The 26,840-nt window shown below is 45.7% G+C and overlaps 1 protein-coding gene and 1 long non-coding RNA gene across 2 annotated transcripts in view; one reads left to right on the top strand and one right to left on the bottom strand.

Moving 5' to 3' along the window:
• SYN3 (synapsin III) overlaps positions 1–26,840 on the bottom strand; it is a 461,203-nt gene that overhangs the window by 310,795 nt on the left and 123,568 nt on the right. The window contains exons 5-6 of the mRNA XM_061125421.1: positions 3,323–3,479; positions 1,677–1,766 (exon numbers count right to left, since the gene is read on the bottom strand). Of these exons, the coding sequence (XP_060981404.1) occupies positions 1,677–1,766; positions 3,323–3,479 (247 nt within the window). The remainder of the gene's footprint in view (positions 1–1,676; positions 1,767–3,322; positions 3,480–26,840) is intronic.
• On the top strand, positions 364–4,424 carry LOC133043950 (uncharacterized). Its single transcript, XR_009689798.1, has 3 exons — positions 364–2,559; positions 3,793–3,932; positions 4,179–4,424. It is a non-coding gene; the product is annotated as an uncharacterized LOC133043950 (long non-coding RNA).

Raw genomic sequence — 26,840 nt, 5'->3', positions numbered from 1 at the left:
GACTTGGCCTAGTTGGGAATGCCAGGAACTCACTACAGCCCTGCAACACCCCTCCCCCACCCCGGCCCCACTCAGAACTTACAGCTGGGCCTGACACCCTCAATGGGCTGGGCTGGCGGCAAACCCCTCACCCAAATATTATCCCACTGTTGACAATGTTTCAAGGTATGGCTTTGCCCCAATTTTAAAACTACTCTATTTTGAGAACCTACTGTACGCCACTGAGAAGGCGATGGCACCCCACTCCAGGACTCTTGCCTGGAAAATCCCATGGACAGAGGAGCCTGGTGGGCTGCAGTCCGTGGGGTCGCTGAGAGTCGGACACGACTAGGCAACTTCACTTTCACTTTTCACTTTCATGCACTGGAGAAGGAAATGGCAACCCACTCCAGTGTTCTTGCCTGGAGAATCCCAGGGACGGGGGAGCTTGGTGGGCTGCCGTCTATGGGGTCGCACAGAGTCAGACACGACTGAAGCGACTTAGCAGCAGCAGCAGCAGCAGTGGACGCCAAGCACAGTACCCTGTACACATGACCGTGTTAAATCACAACAACCCAGTGAAGTGGTTCCACCGTCATCCATGGTTTTCAACCAAGGAAGCTGAGGCTCACAGAGATCCAAAGCCTGGTAAGCAGGCAGAACTGGGATTCAAACTCAGGCTGGTTTGAGGATACATCCTAAATTTTCTTCACCGTTTCTCACTTTGTTGGAATATGCTGGGTTCCACATGCCCCCTTCTTGTTCCAACCAGCACACCCTGGTTGGTAGGACACCTCACTAGATCAGATACAAGGGAAAGATGGTCAATGAGAAACATTTTTGCCTCCTTAGGCTGTCCCCCCACCTGGAGACACCTATCAGTGTCTCCAAATAGGACTTGGAAGCTCAGTTGCCTAAGCTTGGGACTAAAAGCAGACTGTTGGAACCCTGTTAACCATCTTGTGCCCCAAGACTCGTGTTATTTGCAAGGTATGCATGGGGCCATGGCCCTGCATTCCTTTAACCAGTTTAACAAGACCACTGACCATGAGAGCAGCCATGTCACGGACTCTTTCCAGCGGCCCAGAACTCTTCCATTCAACTTCTGGCCACAGGATGGAGAGCTCCCCACCTCATACTCAAAAAGACGTTCACCTTTCCCACCCTCCAAATGGGAGGCTATCCCACATATTTGAAGCTAAACTCCAACCACTTCCCAGCGACAACCTTGGGTATATTCAAAAGTTTGAGGGCAAAGAGGATGCACAAGGAAACTGCCCTCTGACGATTAATGGAAACAAAATATCACTGCTTTTATTAAAATAAGAGTTGAAACCAAGTCCTGCACAGGGTTCACATGAAATAACATTCTACCTTAGAAACATCTTTCACCTTTACTATAAACCTTTGTTTCCAATTGCCAGCTCAAGTTGTCCCCTGATTTGCTGAAAATTCCATGTCCCACGGAATGCTGTGTATCTTTGTCATTTACTCTACCACCTGAAATTTCACCTGGAGACCTGACTCTTCCCCTGGAAAGCCAGGTGTTCCCACAGGATGTCACAGCTCTTCCTTAGTGCTTCGGCGGTCAGGAAGCAGCCCCCATGCTGACCTCCTCCATTCAAATGGACTGAGTATATGGACATTTGTATTTATTCCATACCACAAAAATAATCAGAGTGAAAAAAGGTACTCACCATTGGCTTGTGATTGGGGAAAAATGTTTGCTCCACAAGCGGGAACTTCTCAGGACCCAGCGAATGGAAGATCTTAATGAGCTGAGAGAACTAGGACAGAATGTGACAGAACATTGGTCAACCACTGTTTCCTGGTATGGCGAAACATCCCACTTGATCCCAGGCCTCAAGCACCTATCTGCTCCAGTAGCTGCTCCCTGTCCCCAGGATAAAGGCCAGAGTCCTTGACTGGACATTCGTCCGCTCCAGTCTCCTCCATCATCCACCTTACTCCGCAGCCCTGGGAGCTCATTCTGTGCCCAGCCCTGTGCTGGCCAGCACACACAGCTACATATACATGGCATGTAAACATCCATGTGTTGTTCAGGGGCAACGCACTACACATGTGAGACCAGGTCTAGAGGAAAGACAGCCTGTGGGCAGATGGCTGAGATAACAACATCTTGCTGGAGGGAAGTGAGGGGCTTGTGGGACCTGGAAGAGGAATAGACAGGGGGTGATGATGACTTCAGGAGCAGATGATATAAGAGAAGGAGGAAGGGCATTCCAGTGTGCAGTGAGACAGCTGTGTGCTAGAGATGCTCAGTGAACAATGAGCTGGGAATTCACCCATCAGGCAAAGGGAGCTGTCGGTGAACAAAAGCAGAGAAGAGCAAGGTAGACTCTGATCAGAAAGAAGAAATCAGGTGCAGTGTAAGGCGGCCTAATGTGGATGCCTAGTGGCTGGAAAAGGAGCTAAGTCTTGTGCCAAACTGACTTTGGGGTAAACTCAATACTGAGAGCTCACAAGAACAGAACAGATAACTTAGGAACTCTCCGCATCATGCCAGGATTGGAAGACTCTTGGGCTGTAGCCCGCTGCTGTGGTGCAACATGCTGTCAGGTTAGTAGGCTTGAGGGACCTCAGAAATATGAGAAATGATGGGAGGGTCCCTCATTCTACAGATAAGGAAACTGAAGTCCAGAGAAGGAGAGTAATTCCATAATCAACTAAGAGTTTTGGAGAATGTCCATCTTCACTACTTACTACTAGCAACCTAAGTCTCAATTTCCTCTTCTGTCCAATGGAGACATTAGAAATACCTACTCATCAGGGTGAAGATTAAATATAATATGCATGTGAAAGGCTCAACACAGTGTAGTTAGTACTAATAAATTGTACTTGCTATCATCACCAAGACTATGTGGGAAAACAAGGATGGTGAACTAACACTGCTGAGGACCCTTCCTGGGTTGTTGCAGGCCTAAAAGCTTAGTCAGGGAAGAGTGAGGAGGAGACCAAGGCCATAGTAACAATGGTTAAAGACTATCCATATCTACTAAATGAACGCATATGTGCATTCAATAAATCCTGAGTGCCAGCTCTGCAGAAACCTTGTCACCATGCTCAAAGAGTGAGAGCAGCAGGGTACCCTCTCACCACTGACATTATTATAACGTAACACTGTACCATAACATGCTACAAGATATCTGTTAGGTAATAACTACAAGAAGGGGTTTGGGAGCCAAGTTGTTTCTTCAGTTGCTTTGAATAAAAGACTCCCTTCATGACTGAGCCTCCCCGCTGGGGAATGGGTCCATTTCAGGGCCAGGAGGCCAGTCCCTGTTTCCCCCTTCCTTCTGAGTCAGGCTGGCCCTGCACCTACCACCCAGGGCTTGCTGCAGAAGTTGTAGACAGAATAGAGGGAGTTGACGGCAGGCAGCCCTCCATACTGGAGGCCGATGACCAGGCTGCGGTAGTCTTCGCCCAAGGCCATGCTGTAGGCGTGCTGGCGGACAAGAATGAAGTCTGGCTTGAAGGATCTGCCAAGAGAGGGACCAAGAGCAGTGTTACATACTTGATGGGCTGAGGGGACAATCAGGACCCCAAGCCAAAGCCTGCTGGGGGCAGCACCTCAGTTCAGAATGGGGACAGGGTGGGGGAGTGGGGATGAGGAAGACCAGATTGCAAACACACAGCAACTGCAAAGTAAAAGGACTGAAAACAATTCACATTTTCTTTTATTTCTTTTTAAGGCTGCTTTCTAAATTTTTTATATTGAACAAGTATTTAATTTGAAAATGGAAAAAAAAAAACATATCAAACAATTCAGTGAACATACTGTGGTTTTACTAGGCACTGTGGCAGACACACAAGTTACTGGGTCCTCACAATTGTCCTGGGATGTGGGTGCTGCTGCCGTCAATTCCATCTCACAGACGAGCACCCGGAGGCTTAAGAAGACCAGGTCACTTGCTCACAAAGACACACTACAGGTAAGTGGCAAGGCCAGGGCTGCACAGCCTCAGGCCCCGGATCACAGTGATGGTGCCGCGCAGCTCCCTTCTAGTGCGTCTCCAACGATTGTCCCTTTCAAGCGGCAACCTCTGGAAAGCAGCAAGAGTAGTGATGCCATGGCATGAGAACATGCCAGGCTCTGCCAGGTCCCTCTGGAGATAAGATCCTGACTGAAGCTCACAAGCAGACCGGGGTAAAGTCAGGACTATTTCTCCAATTTACAGATGGGAACACACGGCAAGTCAGAGATGTTGTGAACTTCCTCAAATCACAAAGCTGGGAAGCAGGAGAGCCACGTTTGAACACAGGTCATCTCACTCCAAGTCCACATGCTCTACCCTCCATCACACGGCTCCAGGGAGATTCACACAGTGCTTCATTCACACTGCCAAGGATCCACCTGTTTCCGGATTCCTTACTTCTAAGTCCAGAGAAAATCAAGACTCACAGTAGGTAGGTGGTTTATACTTAAAATGGTGTGATCCATCTGACTCATCCAGACACAGACACGTAGCTTCAAATAAACTGTAGTTCTTCAAAATAATTCAAATATAAATTAAAATAACTCTCAAAAGGCAAAGACTTGCCCCCCAGGGAAGACACTTTTTGAATTGCTCTGAGCTTGGGCCTTATGGTGCCTGTCCCCAGGATCAGGGTCATTACAAGAACATGTTGAAGGAATGAATGATGTACATAAACATCACATCCAATTCCCAAAGAAAAGGGCAAAGGAGTCCCTGGCTAAGCTGTAACTGATCCTGAAGGTGGCCGTGTGGACGGTGACATCCGAGTGTGGGTGGCATGTGCTCACGGAAGCAGTCAGTGATGTCACTGTGGTTAGGGTTGGGGTTGGCTAGAACCTTGGAGCTGCTATGCCCACATCCCTGCTGCACTCTCAGAGACGAATTAGTCCCACCAGTGCATATTACAGACGGGGAAACTGAGCCCTGTAGCCAGGCAGTGACACGGCCCAGGAGGAGGACGTTCCGCGTCCCTTCTCTCCTCCTGCCTCCCTGCCTTTTGCCCTGCACCCTGCAGTGTCTCACAGCAACAGACATGGAAGGAGGGGTGAAGGGGTGTGTCTGTCTCTAACAGGGATCCGATGACCAAAGGGAGCACTGACTTATAAGCACTTTTTACTTTTATCTGATTTTAAAAATAATATATGCTCGTTGTGCAAATAAAAAACCACCCTTGGAAAACAGGAAGAAACAAAATTATCTGCAATTCTCAACACAGAAAATTCTAATAACATTTAGAATAATAAGCACATATTATTTGTGTTTTCTTATGTGTACATTATGACTCAATAATCTATTTTATGTATGTAATATGCATTCATATTCATAATTGATTTTGTTTTCTATTAATTATGATTTTGCTGTTTTCTACATATTATGGTGTATTTTTCCTATCAAAATAGCTTCAGAAATATAATTTCTAATGGCTTCCTAATAGTGCACTGAATGGATATACTATATTAAGCCAACCAATCATCTATTATTATCAAGTAGCCTCTTTCCAATATTTCACACATGCCCATCTTTGCACACAAATTAACCTCATTTAAAATTATTTCTTCAAGATAGAGTCTAAGAAGTGGAATTGTTGGGTTAAAGGGTATGAACATTTTAAAGGTACTCAGAAAACTCTCCCTTTTAAAATGTGCACATCACCAGGGCACATGACACTGTCCGTCTCACTGCAGCCTCATGAGTACAGCAGTTTTTACAAAATGCATTTTTCAATTTGATAAACCATTTCCCTCTAAAGATACCCTGCACCCCATCTCTGTTTCAGTTTGCATTTTTATGATTTTAGTAAGACGGAATACTTTTAATAACCATATGTACTTTCTTTACTATAGAAGTCTGCTCACATCTTTCCTCATTAAAAAAAAAAAAATGGGGTCTCCCTGTTTCCTCATTGACATGAGCTCTGAGCTAGGATGGTGCCTTCATCTGTCATGTGTGGCAATGTTTTTACTAGTTGATTGTCTTTTTATTTATGACTGTGAATCTTAACAAAACATGTGAACACATTTTCCATTCCCCCTGAGTCTTTCCCTTTTGATTCTGCTCTCTGCTTTGAAGCTCCGAGGGTCCTCTGGGGCCCCGGTTCTGACGGCGCGACGCGCCCTCTTCCCAGCAGTGTGGTCTCCCTCTCAGACAACAGTGCCAGCAGACGCGGTGCCTCACTCGGGGGACTCCACTCTGCTCTGGGAGGAAGTAAAAAGTCTTGCACTGGCCAGAATCCGATGGCTTGTCTCGGGATGCTCCAACTTTAGTCCCGGATATTACGGTGCTCTTTCTCTAGAGCACCTAGAACTCACCTCTAAACCAGATCTCTCTTACTCTTTGAAATAAAGTAGTGGCAACCTCCACTTTGTCTTCCAGGATTTGAGAACTTATCTCAAGCTTCCATATTCCGAGTGCTCTTTTAAAATTACATATCAGCTCCATGCTCAAAACCCTCAGAAGGCTTCTGTCTTTCTGATGACAAATCCTCACCTCCTTACCATGGCTACAAAGCCCCTGCCTGCCTCTCCATTATCATTTCTGCTTTCGCCCTCCTTCACCTCCACCAAGGGCTTCCCAGGTGGCACTAGTGGTAAAGAACCTGCCTGCCAATGCAGGAGACGTAAGAGTTGCGGGTTCGATCCCTGGGTCGGGAAGATCCCCTGGAGGAGGGCATGGCAACCCACTCCAGTATTCTTGCCTGGAGATTCCCATGGACAGAGTAGCCCGGAGGGCTACAGTCCATAGGGTCATAAAGAGTTGGACACGACTGAAGTGACTTAGCAGCAGCAGCACCTCCACCAAAAGCACACTGACAACTGCTCCTCCCTTTAATTTCTTTTCCTGGAGGCTCTTTTCCCAAATGGGGTGTGGCTGCCTCATTCTTGTCACTTATTGGCTTAAATTCATTTCCCGAAGGACACCTGTCCTGTTAGCTCTATTAAAATTTTCCTCAACCCTCATATTGCCCTATTTTCTTCACAGCTCTTATGACAACTGTATTTCTCCAGTTTATATACTTAGTTGTTTATTGTCTGTCTCTCCCCTCTAAAGATGTCAGCTCAATGAGAACAGGAGACCTGCTCAGGTCCTTATCAGTATTTTTAAACAAATGATGAAGCTAATGAATGCACATACACACAAAAGAAGGAGGGCTTCCCAGGTGGCGCAGTGGTAAAGAATCCTACAATGAGGAAGACCTGGCTTGGATCCCTGGGTTGGGAAGATTCCCTGGAGGAGGGCAAGGCAACCCACTCCAGTGTTCTTGCCTGGAGAATTCAGTGGACAGAGGAGCCTGGCAAATAGAGTCAACAGGGTTGCAAAGAGTCGGACACGACTGAGTGACTAACACTACTGTTATGAAAGAATGAGTGAATGCGAAGTAGAAAAAGGAATGACCTCTTTTCTTGTGGTCCTAGAGAAGAGAAACAGGATTGATGGCCAAAGCAGCCAGGAAATTAACACGTGGCCCCTAATAACCAGAGGGCTGCCTTACAATGAGTCCTGTATTCCTGGAGATATGTTAGCATCACCAAGAAAGTTTTAACCCTAGGAAATGCAAGTTGGACCCTATGACTGCTTAAGATCCTCAGATACAATATGTGAGAAATAAACACTCTCCATGAGTACTATATCAGGGCAAACCAGGCGTGTGTCACAGGTCAAATTCTGCCATTGGCTGCTGCACAGAACGCCCAGTGTCTTCCACACAGCCTGGGATTTGCATGGAAGGTGAAGAATTAGAGACACCAGCATGCAGTTCCTCCCTCCACACCCAGCACCCAAGGTTCCCTGTGCAGTCAGGGAATAGCCACGTCCTGCATGACACCCCACCATCCAAGGATGTAGTCAGTAGTTTCAAGCCCTGATAGTGGGCCAAGCACCCCTGTAGAGGCTGGAAATCCTAAGATGATTGGGACATCATTCCTCCTTTCACAAGACTCACAGTCCTAGAGGAGATGGGTGCAATGCTAAAGGATAAGGATTTGCTAAAAGAACAAATAAAAAAGTGAGTGAGTGAAACAACAGAGGCAAATACAAAACACTAAGGTGGCCCAACTCTCTCTGGGGAGGGTGTGGGTGAGTGTGTGCCGGAGGTCTCGGGTCAAGAAAGAAAGATAGGGGTTTGTCACGTGGACAGGGTTTTAAGGGTTTCCAGGTGGAGGGAACAGCACCTGCAACTGAATGCAGGGATCCCTGAAATGAGAAGACAGTGGTCTGTGAGGTTTTATCTGCTCAGTATACTTCTCTTTTGGAGGGGGAAATAGACTCCCTGATAAAATTCTCTCCAATCAGAGAACTGCATTCCTCTGGGCAGTAACTGATCTAAGGATTGCATTGCTGATGTCAAAAGGGTTGTCACAATCCTCCTTGAGTGGCCAGCTAAGCTCGAGTGACATCACCTGGGTTGACAGACAGCGTTTTCCTGCTCCATGAAAGGATCCCACCTGTAACAGGGAGACCCAAGGCTGTCTGCCTCACTGAGCCCCTGAATCCTCCTAAGCCTAACACTGGAGCCATCCTTCTCTTCTGAGTTACTTGAGCTATTGGTGGTGGTTTAGTCACTAAGTCGTGTCTGACTCTTGCGACCCCATGCAGCCTGCCAGGCTCCTCTGTCCATGGGATTCTCTAGGCAAGAATACTGGAGTGGGTTGCCATTTCCTTCTCCAGGGGATCTTCCCGACCCAGAGATCGAACCCGGGTCTCCTGCATTGCAAGCAGATTCTTTACCAACAGAGCTATGAGGGGATCTTCCCACTGGAGCTATTAAGTATTCTATTTTGCCTGCTGCTACTGCTAAGTCACTTCAGTCGTGTCTGACTCTGTGTGACCCCAAAGATGGCAGCCCACCAGGCTCCCCTGTCCCTGGGATTCTCCAGGCAAGAATACTGGGGTGGGTTGCCATTTCCTTCTCCAATGCATGAAAGTGAAAAGTGAAAGTGAAGTCGCTCAGTTGTGTCCGACTCTTAGCGATGCCATGGACTGCAGCCTACCAGGCTCCTCCGTCCATGGGATTTTCCAGGCAAGAGTACTGGAGTGGGGTGCCATTGCCTTCTCCGCTATTTTGCCTACACTGGTTTAAAGTGGGTCTGGTGCTCGCCCTCACTATTGCTCTGACTAGTATTGGGCAGAAATGGCAAAGTCTGCAATTGGTAACATGGCAGGAGCATAAAGTCTGATGAGGTGGTGGCAAGAGATATGGTTGGGTAAACATTCCCAACAACTCTCGTGAACCCTTTCCTGTTCTTCTGCCTCCACAGGCCCTCTGGGCACATGACCTGTGTCTTTCATGCCTCAGCAAGAAGACCTCCTTCAGTCCCACACAAGCTGGCACATCCTGACTAGAGGGTGTACCTGGGTTTTCTTATTCCTTAGACTTAAAATGAACTATCTTATATGGTTTCTGATCCCAGGTATTTCTCGGAAGCGGCAGTCGATGCTGGAGAAGAAATCAAGGACAACATACAATTAAATGGTAGAGACGGGACAGGTGATGCATTGCTGGGAGATTACCAGGTGCTCTAGGCAGTGTCAAGAAGTGCGGGGCCAAAGGCTTAGTGACTTTGCATCACTGGAGAAGCATAATAATTCCCTCAATATGCAGAAGCCTGCAGTGGCCAGAAAAGATTTTGACTGGGCTTTGCCTGGGGCCTAAGTTAATACGCAGAAGCCTCGTTATTCTCAGCCACCTGACTGCTATTTTGTCACAGTCCCTTTTCCGAAAGAGCCAGGCTGACTAAGGGACAGTGTTGCTAACTTTGGTCACATGTTGACCGACCCATCAAAGCCAGAGGAGACCATGCCTGGGAAGTCTCTGGACTTCTGATATCCGTGCCCACCAGCAGAAACTTCAGGTGTCCTTGGAACTTCTCCCACTTCTCACACTCCTTCCCCATCCACCTCCACCTCTGAAAATACCAACTCAGGTACCAAATCTGTGGGAAGGAGACCAAGAAGACTGAGATCCTCAGCCATAACAGGTGTCCTGAGGAAACGCAGAGCGGAGTCCATACTCCTGAAGGCTGTGGGCCACCACTGTGCTACAAGGACAGAACCGAGGAGACGTGCATGCCAGGCAGATGCGGGGCCTTGAATGGGCCATATGGAAGGACTTGAGGAATTAGCGATGCTTCCCGCCAGCCCGAGGGCTGCAAGAAATTAGTCCAGGCCGAAAAGAAACTAGGTGGTGGCCGACCAGGAATCTGGCGAGGAGCGGACGACAGGAGGCCGCAGAGGGGTCGGTGGGGGCCGCACAGCAGCCACCAGCCACACGGCGAGATGGCAGTGGGGAGGGGCCCGGCGGGGTTTACACACAGCCAGGCTCTCTGGTGAGTCGGGGGCTGTCTCTGTAAACTACTAGGAGGTTAATAAAACACAGACTCGAGTTGCTGGAGGAAGTAGGCTTCCTCGTCTCCCTTCTCAGCCTCAGAATCTCGGTCTCTTTATCTCAGTCTCTTCTCCCTTTCATTTCAGAGAAGTTCTTGCGACTCCACCCTTGCTCTATCCTTCTTCTCCATCACCCTGGGGATCCCACATGTTCTGGGTTGAATTGTGTGCCCCCAAAAGATACATCGAAGTCCTGAGTCCTGTTCCTGGCTGTGTGACCTGATTTGGAAACAGGTCTTAGTAGATTTAATCAAGTTAAGGTGAGGTCATACTGGAGTAGAGTGGGCCCTAACCCAATGCCTGGATCTTTATAAGAGAAGGTTAATCTGGATGCAGACACAGAGAGGAAGAGGAGAACTCCATGTGACGATGGAGCCAAACATTAGAGCGATGTGTCGACACGTCAAGGAATGTCAAGGATTGCTGGCAACCACGAGAAATGAGGAAGAGACAGGAATGGATCCTCAGCTAGATCCTTGAGAGGGAGCATGGCTCTGCTGACACCTTGATCGCAGACTTCCTGCCTCCAGAACCATGAGAGAATAAACTTCTGTTGTGAAAGCTGGCCAGCCTCTGGCACTTAGTTATAGCAGCCTCAGGAAACAAATACTCCACACACCCGCAGTATTTCCTCTTTGTAGCAGCTTCCTGGCTTTCTTTCTTCTTGTGCGAATCCATCCACCGCCCCCTCCTCACTTCCCAAAACAACAACCCTGACTCCAACAATAAGAAAACCTTTGCTTCAAGGTTGAAAATGAATGACAGTTGAGTAATGTTTACATAACTTTATGTAAAAGAGTTAACAAATCAACACACAGATAAGTGTATGGAGATTTATGTGGAAGGATGTTCACCAAAAACGCTAAGCTGGCTATCTCTGAAGGGTGGGGTGGGAAATGGGGGGTTTTACATTCTCTTAAGAACTTTTTGTACTATCTGCACTTAAAAAAAAAAAAAAAAAGAGTACAAAGCATTTTTACAACTACGAAAAAACAATGAGGTTTATCTTCATTTTGGAAAAAAATGATAAATGTAACAATGATGTAACATCATGGAAAATGCTTATGGGACCATTTTACGTGACATGAAACAATAGAAAAGAGAATCTGTGTTATGACTAAAGCACCATAAACATGATACAACTGGAAGGCCAGATGGAACACTGCTCATTCGTTAAGGTGGTGAGGCTATAGGTAATTTTGTTTTGAAAATTTCCATTTTTGTTATACCGTGCTTTGGGCATTAACCAAAATTTTGGTTGGCATAAACAAGTAACTGAAGGTAAAACAATCCCCTTCACTTGGCCTGGCGGCCATAACTAGCCCCTCCTCCACTCCCTGCCATTGCTACAATATGTGCCTACAGCCCCAGTTCCCCTGTAGCCATCTCCACCCGCCTCTGCATCCGGCTGCCAGTCCCCTTTCCACTTTAGTGAACTCATAGTTGAGGTCATTCCTAAAAGCCAAACTCCAAGATCAAATGCACTCTGCTATGCCCTCCATTTGCCCGATCTCTGATACCAGCTAATGTTCAGGGAGCCTCCATTCTAAGCCCTCCACATATCTTCACTCATTCAACCTGACTCATTTAAGGAGCTGCTATTTTCATCTCCAATTTCCAGATGAGGAAACTGAGGCACAGAGTGGTGAAGGAACTTGCTGAGGCTCCACAGCTGCTGTTGGTGGAACCATGAGTCCAACCTGGAAGCTGTTGGCTCTGGAGGAGGGTTTCCCACCCTCTGTACTATCGACCTTTGGAACTGCATGATTCTTCATTGTGGGAGGCTGTCCTGTGCAACGTAGGGTGTTGGGACCATCCCTGGCCTCTACCCAAAGACGCAATAGCACCTCCAGGCCCAGCTGTGACAACTAGAAATGTCTGTAGACACTGCCAAGAGTTCTCTGGGGGCAAATTCACCCTGGTCCTCTGCAGCATGATTACCATCCGCCTTGCACTCTCCCCTTGCTTCCCAGCTGTTCCCTCCTGGCTCCTCCCTATGTCTTCTCCCTTGACTGGCTCTTCTCCAAGGCTCAAGGGTGGTTCCCTGCCCTGGAAAATCACCTCTATTCAGTGGGTTCACCCACCTTGTCCTCACGGGCAATAGTGGGAATGACTCAGATTTACAGAGCACCTCCTCTGCCCCAGGAGTCATTTGTAGGCTTTATGTTCTCTTCAATCCTCACAATGACCCTATAAGAAGGAGGCTATCAATAATCTTATTTTTCAAGAAATCATCACTAATTCATAAAGATATCAAATCACTACTAGTTGTACATCTAAAACGAATATAACATTGTATACTATACTTCAATTAAAAATAAATAAATACAAACAAAAGTAAAGAAGGAAAAATTTTTAAAAAGAAACTACGGCACTGAGAGATTAAGCACAATAAGAACAAGTTCCACATGGACCTGAGTGCTTCAAAGTAGATGTGTACAACCAATGTGTCACCAGCATCATCATTACCTCAAATTCACTCTGCCTGGACCCCAACTCCCCCATTGTGGATCTCCTGACTTCTGTCAAAGCACCCCCAGGCTCATAGGAACCCAGGAGCTATCACCCTGAAGTCATCTGTGATTCTTCTCTCGGACCCCCCAGGTAAGGAGCCACTCCTCACTCCAGAAGTGTCTAGGATGTTCTCCTATACCTAGCTCCCCTCTCTCACTCTGTTTTTCCCTCCCATTGCCTCAGGCTCAGAATATCTCAACACACCCTTATCTCCTAAGCCCAGTCACAAGTCCCTCGTCTCACTCCTCTTTGAAGCTCAGAATCCAGACTGTTGAATGCCAAGTGTGATGTGACCTCATGGTCTCTGTCCCAGGGATTCTCAAGCTAAATGCCAGCAGAGCCCAAGCAGGTAACATCAGGCTGAGAGAGTGAGCCGTCTTTCCCAGCAGTGTCCTTGGTGGTCTTCTAACAGATATTGTCTTTTAAATTAAACCCAGCAACAATCTTCATTTACACAACGCTCTCTCCAACCTCTTTTAGAAGCATCAATTCAGTCCAGTTCAGTTCAGTAGCTCAGTCGTGTCCAACTCTTTGTGACCCCATGGACTGCAACATGCCAGGCCTCCCTGTCCACCACCAACTCCCAGAGTTTACTCAAACTCATGTCCATTGAGTCGGTGATGCCATCCAACCATCTCATCCTCTGGCATCCCCTTCTCCTCCCGCCTTCAATCTTTCCCAGCATCAGGGTCTTTTCCAAAGAGGCAGCTCTTCTCATCAGGTGGCCAAAGTACTGAAGTTTCAGCTTCAGCATCAGTCCTTCCAATGAATATTTAAGGACTGATCTCCTTCAGAATATACTGGTTGGATCTCCTTGCAGACCAAGGGACTCTCAAGAGTCTCCTCCAACACCACAGTTCAAAAGCATCAATTCTTTTACACTCAGGTTTCTTTATAGTCCAATTCACATCCATACATGAGTACTGTAAAAACCGTAGCTTTGACTAGACGGACCTTTGTTGGCAAAGTAATGTCTCTGCTTTTTAATATGCTGTCTAGGTTGGTCATAACTTTTCTTCCTTCTTTTTAGAAGCATGCATGCCTCTTACTCTCTCTTTCATTTTCCCACTTTCGATAACGACTTGAACACTAGAAACGTTTCATCTTCCTGTAGGAGAACACAACCTCTATGACAGACAACAGCTAATGCAGGTCTCTGTGAAGAGCTGGGGGAAGTGGGCACTGGTGAAAATAGAAAACAGCCTTTGCTCTAGCTGCTAGGAACAAGGTCCCAGGTGGCCCTAACGACTTTCTAAAGAAGTCCAATTCTGGATATTTATAAGATATTCTCAGTAACTTAAAGGCTGATGGCTCATCAAAAAAAATTTTTTTTTTAAATCATGCACCAAAAATAAATAAAGCAGAACTGCTATGGGAAAAACTCCAGTGAGACTCAAGTCTCCACCTACGAAGGACAACTGTGACCCAACTCCAGCATGTGGTAGCCACATGGAAATACTGGATCAGTCTTACCAAATCCCCTGGTTTTCAAATGAAGCCAGAAACCTGCCTTTTATGTGAAGTCTTTTTGTGTAAAATCTTTCCTTTTAAAAAAACAAGGGACCACACTGTATGTGTAGACCAAAGTCGTCTAGATAAGACATGTGACCTGAAAGCTGGTAGTGTATGGTCTCCAACTTGGGGAGGAGGGGTCCTCTCTCCCACCACCACCCTCATCTACAGTCCACTCCTGCACGAATTTTGAAATAATGCTTCCCTACTGCCACTCTGCTGTTCAAACCCCTGGCACCCACGGGCAGGAGTTCCTACTTCTTCCCCTGCGGCTCAGTGCCCTCCAGAAAGTGGCCTGGGCTTCCGTTTAGCTCTGTCTCCTCCTTGCTCCTAGAATGTCCTTACACCAAGGTCCATGGCCCTGCCACCACCATGCTCATCTTCCACCCATTCATACTGTGCTCTGTCCATGTGGCTCCTATGCCTAGGAAGTATGTCAGTTGCCCAGTCATGTCTGACTCTTTGCGACCCCATGGACTGGAGCCCACCAGTCTCCTCTGTTTATAGAGTTTCCCAGGAAAAATACTGCAGGGGGTTGCCATTTCCTTCTTCAGGGGGATCCTCCCAATGCAGAGATCAAATATGTGTCTCCTGCATTGTAGGCAGATTCTTTACCATCTGAACCACCAGGGAAGCCCATGCTTAGGAAAGTGAAAGTTGCTCAGTCGTGTCCGACTCTTTGTGACCCCATGGCCTATACGGTCTATGGAATTCTCCAGGCCAGAATATTGGAGTGGGTAGCCTTTCCCTTCTCCAGGGGATTATCCCAACCCAGGGACCGAACCCAGGTCTCCCGCATTGCAGACAGATTCTTTACCAGCTAAGTTACAAGGGAAGCCCATGCTTAGGAAACTGCCCTCAAAAATTCCAATTCAAATCCTACCTCCTCATGATTCCTCCCCATCCTCCATTCCCGTATCTTCAGGGTGTCTGGCTTACGTGGAAACTCCTCATGCAGCATCTCCTGACAGCTCACAGGTTGTGGTCTCCTAGTTAACTCTTCACCTGTCCAAGACTGCCTTTATCGGGGCAGTGTTCTTGCCCCGCCTTTCAAGTCTCTTCTCCACATTGCCCAGAGACATTTTTTATGGGACACTCATCTGAGTATGTTGCTCTCCTGATTTTAGAGGCTGTCTATTGTGTGCAGATTCAAGTCCAACTGCCGTCTCACCACACACAGAATCCCAAGTCTGGTTTGAACTTTTCCAGTTCCACTGTGGTCATCTCTGGTCACATGGATGTGCATGCTCAGTCTTTCAGTTGTGTACAACTCTTTACACCTGCGTGGACTGCAGCCCACCAGGCTCCTCTGTCCATGGAATTCTCCAAGCAAGAATACTAGAGTGGGTTGCTGTGCCCTCCTCCAGGGAATCTTCTCAATCCAAGGATAGAACCCAGGTCTCCTGCATTGCAGGCAGATTCTTTTTTTTTTTTTTTAAGTATATCACAATTTTTATTTTTACAGATTTTGATATTCATATTTACAACATTTGCTTCTTACATTTAAGCACAAGTTGACAATTAAAAGTCCCTCAGCAATTTTTGCTAAACGAATTAATAGTGAATATTTGGCTCTATTGCACCAGATTCTTTACTGCTGAGCCACCAGGGAAGCCTGGGTTGGTCACATGGATAATAATATGCGCTCTATACTTCCACCACACAGGCTCCATCTATATCCAGAAGCCACGATCTGCCTCACCTTTGTAATTCAACACATACTTGGGGAAAACAAGGACAGCCGGCTATTCAGAGAGACTATTATGAAAATTAAGAATATCCTTCTTATTTAAGATGATAAAAAGTGAGTCCAGGAATGTTCTTTCCCGTCTACCTGCTCTTACTGTTCTTTCAAAGCTCGGTCAATAGAATGTTCCTTGTAGAATAGGCTGGTATTATTTACTTCCTGGGATAAAAGTTAACCAACACACACACATTTTAAAAAACAGTGTGGTCTCTGAATGACGAGGAGGTGGTATGTCAGTCTGTAATATCAAGCTCTGAGCGCCCGGCAGGTGTTCGGTACTAGTAGGTGCTCATGGCCACGCGTGTGGAATTGGAGTGTGCTCCAACTCCCCTTCCCAGGTCCTGGCCCATCTAAAGTCAGCGGCACTTCAACAACTAGCAGGGACAAAGCATCTCAAGACACCAAAAGAGCATGAGGAGGTGAGTGGGAGGGTGATGGGGCGGGAAGCATGGCACAGCGTAGTACCAGCTCTGCTTCTGACTTGCTGTGGGTCTCTGACACCTCAGCTTCTCCTCTCTGGGCCTCAGTTTCCTCACTGTAAAGGACAGTTTGGCTAAATGACCTCCTAGGGCCCTGCTTCCAACTCCAGACTTGGAACTGAGGCTTTCAACACCCACCTCTCTGTCGTATCTGCCCACGTTCCCTTGTGACAACCTGTCACACAGCAGTCGTTTGTAAGAATCAGAATCACTGACTATTTGGTACTTGCTGAGTGCCAGGCACCCACACGGGGATTTTTAAGCTTTATCTTATCGAATCCTCACACAGAGCTCCTGTGAAGTGGGTACTTGTCTGGGGTTGGGTCCCCTAAAAGTGGTGTCTGAAACAGTCTTCCAAAGTCTATGATCCATGGAGGAGGAAGGGTGTGCTCTTGAGCGGGTAAGCGGGTGAGAGAAGCAGGACAGGAAGGGGAAGGGGCTGAGGGTGGATGTAGTCATGGCTAAGGTCTAGCCTTGGCTTGATTTGTAGAGATTTCTGGAGCACAGTCCCATGGAGTTCTCCCATCTTGAGGAAAAAGGCTCAGCTTCTGTGTTCTCAGCATTAGTCAGTTACCAGCTCGGCTGATGGGAGAGGGAAAGAGAGGGTGGCAGAAGGAGGTAGCCTTTCGGATGTCTCAGGGATGCTAATACCTTAAGCCAAAGGCTCTGGAGAAGACCAGAGGTATTAGCTGTTACCATGGCACTCACAGCGTCGGGATGGGTGCACTAGCTGGCAAAAGGGGTCTGAGTCTACACTGCACTATTATTAGCCCATTTTGCAGATGGGAAAAACTGAGACCTGGAGAGGTTCGATGTGCTCTGTTGGTCACAGAACTATGAAATACAGAACTCTGTACCATTAAGTACAAATCACATCTCCCATAAGCAGTCCCCTCCCCTGTGGAGCAGGACCCATGGACTTCTGTCTCCTCGGCACCCAGAGTGGTCATTGCATCCAAAGGGGGTAAGGTGTGCTCAGGATGGCTGGGTTGGTGAGGGGCAGCTCTCCATGGCCGTGGAGCCTTGGGTGGCATGTCTCTGTGAGGCAGGGATTCAGTCCTCACCCTCTGAGGGCCCAGGAGAGCACCCCGCTCTCTGACAGCTGCCTGGGCTCCAGGCCCTGTCAGCAGCCTCCTTCTTCCCAGGGGCGGGCCTCCGGCCAGGCTGCCGCTACGGGAAGGGGAACGTTATTCATCAGAGAGATAAGGCAGCTGATGAGAGACGGGCCTCCAAGCAGCTGTTCCTCAGCAGGGTTGGAGCGGATGCCGGAGATGCACAGGGGAGGGGGGCAGGGAGGAAAGCCCATTGTGAGATAAAAAATGATGGCGCTGCTGAGGGGTGACGGGAGAGCACATTTCCAACCCAGACTGGGTGCTAGTATGCACTTGTCCCCAAGCCCGTCCCACAAATGTCTGTGCCTGATGACCCCCATGTGTGCCTCTGATCAGGCTAACTCCTCAACAGGTCAGGGGGTCCTATCAGCTCAGGCAGCAAAAGTGTCCAAGTGGTGGGGGTGGGGTGCACAGTCCCCAGAGAGGTCTACCCCAAGTTTACCTTTCACTGAAACAGACTTGGGGCCAAGCGGGGCTGAGTGCTTCAGGCCGGGCCACAGCCCTCAATCACTCATTTCCTGCCTCCAGGGCACTGACGGTGCCTAAGCCCCCTTTCTGCAGCTCCCCTGGGACTCTCTTCTCTTAAAGCTAGCGTGTACAGGGTGGAATTTTCCAGGCTGAGGAGCAAGCATGGGTGAGATTACTTTAGGAGCCATTAAAAGGGACCCCAGGGGTTTCCTGAGAGAAAAGAGTTGGGTGGGTCCTCTCTGGAGGGGAATGGGCTCATCAGGGCCCCTGCTGACACACCCAGCACCGCTCAGCCTCCTTCGCTGTGCACCCATCACCTTCCTTTCTGACCATACTGGAGGGTTTTCCCAGAAGTCAGGCTCTCCCCTGCCCCGTATCCTGCGGTGGACGTTCGCACGTGGACCTCCTAGCTAAACTTTATTCTTCCTTAGCAGTCAGGACAGGGAAGTGTGCACAGAGGGGTCTTTAAAAGCACCTATGATATGATGTCCAACTCTTTGTGACCCCATGGACTGTAGCTCTCCAGGCTCCTCTGTCCATGGGATTCTCCAGGCAAGAATACTGGAGTAGGTTGCCGTGCCCTCCTCCAGGGGATCTTCCTGACCCAGGGATCAAACTTGCATCTCTTATATCTCCTGCATTGGCAGGCAGGTTCTTTACCACTAGCGCCACCTGGGAAGCCCACTTTATAAAACAAATGCAGCAGAATGTTGATTTGACAAGCAGGGTCATGAGCACATAAATAACAACAGTTAATGTTCATTAAGCACATAGTGTACATGAGGAACTTTTGTCTTTTAAATAGCTTTATCTTAATTAATCCTGACAATTACCTGTAGATGTAGTTTCTTTTTTTCTTTTTAATAAGAGAAACAAAAGGGTTAAATCACCTCTCCAATGTCCCACTGCAGAGCTCTGTAGCCTGGCTCCTCACCACACCACCTCAATACATGGGTGTTTGTTATATTATTCTCTGAACTTCTACTATGCTTGAAATAGTTTAGAATTGTTTTCTTAAAGGATTTGAAGTAAATATGGCAAAATATTAATATTTGTTAAATTTGTGTGTTCAACTTTAAGCTTAAAATTATTGCAAACTTAAAAAATATATATGAATATTTCAAAAGGAAAAAAAAAGCCTCAATGTTGCTACAACTTCTCAGAAGACTGCTGGAGCCCCCTCAAACCTCCTCCCCAAAGCGCTCACACAATCAATCACATTATTATTATCATTCTGTGCTTTTCTCCATCCTGACTCTTATCACATCCCATTCTAGTTGTTGATTCACTGTGCATTTCTCCTTCTAGGCTGTGAACTCCACTGGGGTGATGTTGGATTTTTACCTGCATTTCCAGGGCCTGGCTTCCTGCAAGGAAAATCTAGATGCTCAATAAAATCATTTGATGAAGCTACACTGGGGGCTCCCATGGGTGATGACTGAGCTGCTGGTGGAAGGGAAGCTGCAGGGGGTGGAGGGAGAACCGTGGGCCCTGCCCTCCCTGCTGGAGACATATGGCAATAATTTCAGGACTATCACCCAGTCAGGGTTTCCAGCATAAGTGCTTCCAGCTGCACAGGAACTTCTTAAGACAGGATTCTGGCTGCTTCCACTTTGGCTTACAGGCCTAACCTAAGAAGTGGAGGGCAGCTTTCGAGGAAGCCTATCTGGGTTTTACCCACTGGGTCTCCAACTGTGACCCTCTGCTGGTCTGGTGGTCATCAGGGGAACACTCTGCAACGTGGCTTTTTCACTCTGGCTCAGGGGTTCTCCATGGTGGCCGCATCTTGAAATCACCTGGGGCGCTTTCAAAACTACTCACACCTAATCCTTCCCCTTCTTCTCCTACCCCTGGATATTCTGATATGATTGGCCCCAGGCTGGTGTTTTTAGAAGCTTTTCAGGTGATCCTAACAGGTAGAGCTCCTGTTGGGTGCTTTTTGCTAAAAAGACAGCTGTCAGCAGGTGAACTGCGATGACTTCATCATCAAGAGACATTACTGAGCATCTACTATGTGAAAAGACATTACTGAGCATCTATTATCTAGGAAGGAAGGCGTTTGAGATCTCTTTCCCAAGAAGCAGCTGTGTTGGGAGGAGAAATTACTTAGGCAGTGTTGGCATGCACAGATCACACAGACAGCCTGGGAATGGTAGGGTCTTGGTACCCATTAGGCCCATGTAGGACATCACTGATAGGTCACAGGATAATTTCCTGCTGAGTCCATAAATATCTGTTGGACAAGAAAGCAAGGAGGGAACTACATTTATAATACTTAGGTATCTTTCCTCAAGGTTCAGCTGGCATGGACTTATTCTCAGCTGATATAAGTGAAGTCCCACCAATATAAATGCTTATATTCATGTCAGCTAAGGAACATATCAACATGTAAAACCAGGTCTATCTAAACGTGGGCAACATTTTTAAGAATTTAAGTACCACTTCTAACAAATGTCTAGCAATGCTGATGTATGGACTACTTTTTGGGGACCACTGGTTAAAGCCAATACCAGTTAAGCATACGTGAACTTATTTAATCCTTTCAATAGCCCCAGAAGTCAATTAGTAAATTGTTTAAGACATGGACTTAAACATGTTTCAAGTCCTGGTTCCAACATTTAACAGCTGTGCGAGCCTAGAATACTAATCAAAATTTCCATGCCTCTGTTTACCCATCTGTAAAAAAGGAGGATGACAATGATGATGATATGTACCTCATATCCAGGAGGACTGAATCTACCAACACAGGGATCCCAGTGTCTGGCGCACGGTGAGCCCTGACAAACGGTCGTCATATTAGCTAATCACTGGATCTGACAGGTAGGTAGCATTTTATTTGTGAGATAGGCCAAAGTTTCCACGAATATTTTTTTTAATTGCTTTAGTATCTTGAAAATAGACCATCTCATGTAAATGAGACCACATACAGCAGCCCTGCTGCAAACCCATGCAATCCCTGATGCTTTTGCCCCAAGACACTGGTTTTGTAGCCATTTCCATGTTGTTAATCCACCACCACTCTGCACTCTTTTATCCCATGATCGCTTCCTGTCCTCAGCAGGCCCATCTATGGTAGAAGCTCTCTTTAGCCCTTTCCTGTCCCGCAGTCCAGCAATGAACTTCAGATGTTTTTCCATGACTGCACACTTCAAAGTCTTCTGTATACTGTTACGACTCTTGTATTTCTACTCAGCGTATCTTGGAAATCACTTTGTATTAGGACAAATGGTATTAATCAGTATCTCATTATAAGGCTCTACCCTAATTTACTTAACCAATTCCCTACAGATCAACAGTTAGGTTTTTTCCTAATCTTCAGTGGTTAACAAACATTTCTAAGAATGAAACTAATCTTAGCATTCACATAATGTATAACATCAACTACTTGCCGTTAATTTTGAATGTATTGTAGCGCATACAAGGGCTTATAAGAATTTTATGCACCTGGAATTGGGTGCAAGAAAAGTACTTGACATTATCTACTTATGTATGCAAGAACATATAAGCAGATATTTGGCTGCAAATCACAGCAATGACTAAAGCAATAAAGAAAACGTATTACTCACATTACTGAGATGGGCAGTCCGGGACAAGGGAATCAGAGGTTCACTATCACCCTTAAGGACTTACATGTTTCACGTCCTTCTACTTCATATTCTCAGGGACTTTTGTCCTCATACTGTCCCTTCATATCATCAGTGAGTCATCGTAGCTCCCAGGTTCCCACTCTCATACCTTTGAGGAAAAGCCCCTTCCCTCTGTTGCTTTTAAGAAGCTCGGTAGAGCTTCCAGCATCCCTTGGCAGGTGCCTCTCTGACCTCGGTGGTCACAGCTGCATTTCAGACTCTCTCCCAAACACATCTCTCTCAGTGGGAACAGAATGATCACAACTGCCTGAAACAAATCAAGATTCATCTGCTGGCACTAGAGGGGGCCTATGCTTCCCTGAAGTACAAGATCTGGATAAACTCAGTATTTACGAGGCAAGAAAGAAGGCAAACAACAAACAGTATACACACACCTTCTGAAGCCTTCATCTTCATGGATGACCATACATCGTTCTTTTAAAAAGCTGGTTCATAGGATTATGTGTTTTAAGAGAACAACAATGTTAAGTGCATTTACTCTGATGCATATGGATAAATTTTAAAATGCAATGATAACTCTTAAAATCTGTTATAAAGCTTTTAACAAAGTCTGGAAGATCTAGTGGTACAAAGAACTCTTGACTTGGAATGAGAAAACACAAGATCGACACTCTGCCACTTCTGACCCACAGAGACTGTGAGATAACAAATACCTATTACATTACATCAATAAGTTTCTGGTGGTTTGTTACCAAGCATAGAAAACTAATACATATCTCTCAGTAGTTCATTCCTTTTCATCACTGAAAAGCATTCCATTTTGTGGGTATACTACATTTTGTTTATCCACTCAACAGTTGATTTGGGTTGTCTCTAGTCTGGAGCTATTCTGAATATAATTGCTATGAAAATTCTTGTACAAGTCATTTAGCAGACATGTTTTATTTCTCTTGAGAAAAAATGTAGTAGGAGAATAGTTGGGTTATATGGTACATATATATTTAACTTTGTAAGAAAGAGCCAAACTATTTTCCAAAAAGGTAGTACCATTTTACACTCCCATTGGTAGTTTTTGAGAGTTCCTGTTGCTCCATATCCTTGCCAACAGCTTGTACTGTCAGGCTTTTTAATTTGATATCTCATTATAGTTTTTATCTGCATTTTCCTGATGATTAATGATGTCTGGCACCATTTCATGCGCTTATTGGCTATTTTATATATAGTTTCTTTCGTCAAATGCCTGTTTAAATCTTAAGGAGTACTGCCATCCCATAAGGTTGTTTCAAGAAAATAATACACATATAATGTGATTGATATTTAATAGACACCAAATAAAAGAGTTATTACTATTTATATACTTTTTAAGAGGCAGAGTTCTAGAATTCTATAAAAGTCCCACAGAATATACTTTAAATAATATATCCCAGATCCCTGTCCTGAAGAAGGGGAGGAGGAGAAAGAGAGAGAGGTAACAGAACAGAGAAGATGGAGCAAGAATGCAAGAGCCCTCAGGATCTGAGCTGGAAGACTTCAGGGGCAGGAGGCACTGCTTGGTTTAGGGATGATCAGGAGTTGTGCTTTAGAGATACTGAGGTTGAAGGGAAAGCTGGCATCCAAGTAGCTTCATTGCAGAGCTTTAAACTAGGGTGAGTGCTGAGGGCCTAGCCCTGCCAGACCTGCCATCTAAGAGGGTGCCAAACGCCTCTATTTAAAGCAGCAGAGATCTGAAGCATTTCATTAGCCCTGCAGTCACGGGGGGAGTAGGGAGCTGGAGAAGAGAGCTAAGTATGTGCGAGGGGACCTTACAGGAAACCTGGAACGACTCTCTATCAGCGATGCTAAAATTAGCACATCTCCCTCCTCACTGCTCCTCCGGCATCACCTCAACTTCCTCACCTGTACCCCGAGATCCATTCCTGGGCACTAAACACCCCTGCTATAGGGGGCCTTGGAAGCTTGACTTTCTAAAGCCTCTGAAGAAGGGTAAGGGCAGTGACTGTGTCCAGCAAGTTTCTAAGGGCTAAATCTCTACCCCCATCAAAGGTGAAAGAAATTTTATAGGGATTTTTCTGTTAATCAGTATGACATGTGCTTTTTTAAATGAAGATATCAAACATCACAGCAACATATAAAGAACAGGGTAAAAGTATGCAGTAGTCCCAAGGTTCAGAGATAATATTTATATCCCAATAGTTTCCTTCCATATTTTCAATATGTAAACATATATATTTCTAAATAAAATGGAAATTATACATCCATGCCATCCTATAATCTTTTTTTCAATTACTATTCCACAGGGATCTTTTTTTGCTAAAATGTAAATATGTAGACCTTTTTATTGATTACATATTATCTTGGTGCCTATTTAGATTTTTAAAAATTATTACATTCAGTCCTGGGAAGAATGTCTCTATATATTTTTGAATTTTTAAACCTTTTCCTTACCTAAAGCCTTCAGTAGGGAACTTAGAGGGTCAAAGATTATAAACACTTAAAATTATACTGTCCTCTAGAAAACTTGTTTCCCTGGTGACTCAGAGATTAAGAATTTGTCTGCAATGCAGGAGCCACAGGAGAATGCGGGTTCAACCCTTGGGTTGGGAAGATCCTGTGGAGGAGGGCATGGCAACCCACTCCAGTACTCTTGCCTGGAGAATCCCATGGACAGAGGAGCCTGGTGGGCTACAGTCCATAGGGTCACAAAGAGTCGCACATGACTGAAGCGACTTAGCATGCACGCTAGAAAACTTATATTAATTGTCGCTTTTATCAATAGTGTATTGGAAGGCCAGTCTCCTCTACCCTTCACAACATGAAGTCAATCTTTTAAATCTTTCTGATTCTGAAAAAAAAAGTTTCCTGGTTTCCTCCATGTTTTCTTTGGTAATTACTGAAATTTAGCATCTTTTCACCTAGTGTCCACAGGTCATTCCTTCTTTTTAGTGAAGAAGATGTATATGTTTACTTATATTGGGATATTCATCTTTGTTGATTTATAAGAACTAGTTACACATGAGGTAGTAATCCTTTGCCAGTGTTTTCTCCAAATTTTTTATGGCTCTGAGAAGGCTTTTTCCCCCAAGGGAACTGTGGTGGTAGCCAGGAGGTGTTCTAACTTTCCTGGCTCTTACTCCCACTGGAGTAAGATGTGTTACAGCTTCTTTGTACTTCCTGGGGTGAAAGGAAGCTAACACCACTTGAAATCCAGCCTCTTCTAAGTGTGTGTGTCTTCCTGTCCTGTGGAGGGTGGAATGCTGGGAACTTCTTTCCCTGACTTCCTTGTAGCTAAGACTTTGAATATAAAGCAGATTTGACTAAATGAAGCCCTTGCTCAACTTTGAAGAGCAGAAGTGAGCTGCTCTTCCTCAGCCTGACTCTTTTTGAGCTGGGACATCAATCTTTTCCAGCTTTTGGACCTAAACTTAGGCTGGAATTTACACCAGAAGTTTTTCTACTTTTCCAGTCTTTGAATGAAGGTGGAACTATACTATCAGCTTTCCTGGGTCTCCAGCTTGATGACTGCAGATCTTGGACTTCCCAGATTTCATAACCATGTAAGCCAATTCCTTGTTTTATATGTAAGTGTATATATATGTATTTATATACAATATATATTTATATACATATATATTTATATATAAAATATTTATAATATGTTGTATGTATTATAAAATGAAATATATTATATTTGAAAGTGTTAGCCACTCAGTTGTGTCTGACTCTTTGCAACCTCATGGACTGAAGCCCGCCTCTGTCCACAGAATTCTCCAGGCAAGAATACTGGAGTGGATAGTCAATCCCTTCTCCAAGGGATCTTAATATACAATATATTTATAGATTCCTCCTATTGGTTCTGTTTCTCTGGAGAACACAGACACTGGGGTATTGAACCTGAGAACAAAATGCCAACAGTTTAAGGACAAGTGACAGAAAGACAAGAAGAGCCTGAATCCTTGACAGCAACTTCTCTTACTGTCCCCATCTGGAACACCCACATCGAGACCCTTATTATGTGAGAAAAAGAGGTGTCTTTACTGCCTGCGCTGCTACAGGTCAAGTTTTCAGTTACCTGCAGTGAAAACATTCCTGACCCACCCAATTATCTCACATCTCTAAGCCTCATTTCCCCAGGTTACACAATGAGAAAAAGAACAGAGAAGGGAATGACCTTAAATGAAACTCACAGGCATGTCCCAGTGCCTCCCAGCTGCAGGGCTCTGAGCCTGGGGCTCCGGGACAGGCAGCAGGGTTAGTGCCTGAGAGCGAGGACTCTGGGGCCAGACCACCTGGCTCCGAAGCCCAGCTTCACCACCCACATACACACACAGAAACATTTCTTAGCCACTCCACGTGTCAGCTTCTTTGTTTTTAGAGTAAAGATCCTAACAGTATGTTTGATAAGAATTGCTAGAAGGCTTAAATGAATTAATCCATGTAAGGCACTTAGAACATTATCTGGTATGTAGAAAAATGCTCAATGAACATTACTCATAGCTAAAAATTAGACATGGGTCAGCTCTTGGGAGTTTAGAGTCTAGCTTGAATATCAAGAAATATACACATTTGAATATGATTCAAACTTTAAAGATGCACATTCATGATTGAAAAAAGGAAAAATTATTCTTTCACTCTTAAGTAAACTGAGTACCTTCTTGTCACAAGAGATAGGAGGTTAAGAGCTGCCTTCAAGGAAGATTAAGATAAATTACTGGATGACAAAACCATAATAATATGTCAAAGAAAGAAGCAAAGCATATTGGGATCACTCCAGGATTTGAATTAATTGTACTAACATGAAAGTGAAAGCGTCAGTCACTCAGTCATGTCTGACTCTTTGCAACCTCATGGCTGTAGTCCACCAGGCTCGTCTGTCCATGGGATTCTCCAGGGGAGAACACTGGAGTGGGTAGCCATTCCCTTCTCATTCCTGACCCAGGGATTGAACCTGGGGTTCCCATATTGCAGGCAGATTCTTTACTGTCTGAGCCATCAAGGAAACCCACTAATATAGCAAAAATATATATATATATACTGCATAGCTTTTTTTTTTTTAGTTTCTAAAT

The sequence above is a fragment of the Dama dama genome, chromosome 22 (genome assembly GCF_033118175.1).
Source record: "Dama dama isolate Ldn47 chromosome 22, ASM3311817v1, whole genome shotgun sequence".
Taxonomy (NCBI): Eukaryota; Metazoa; Chordata; class Mammalia; order Artiodactyla; family Cervidae; genus Dama; species Dama dama.
Note: the sequence above shows the minus strand (reverse complement) of the source record. Positions and strands in the feature narration are given on the sequence as shown.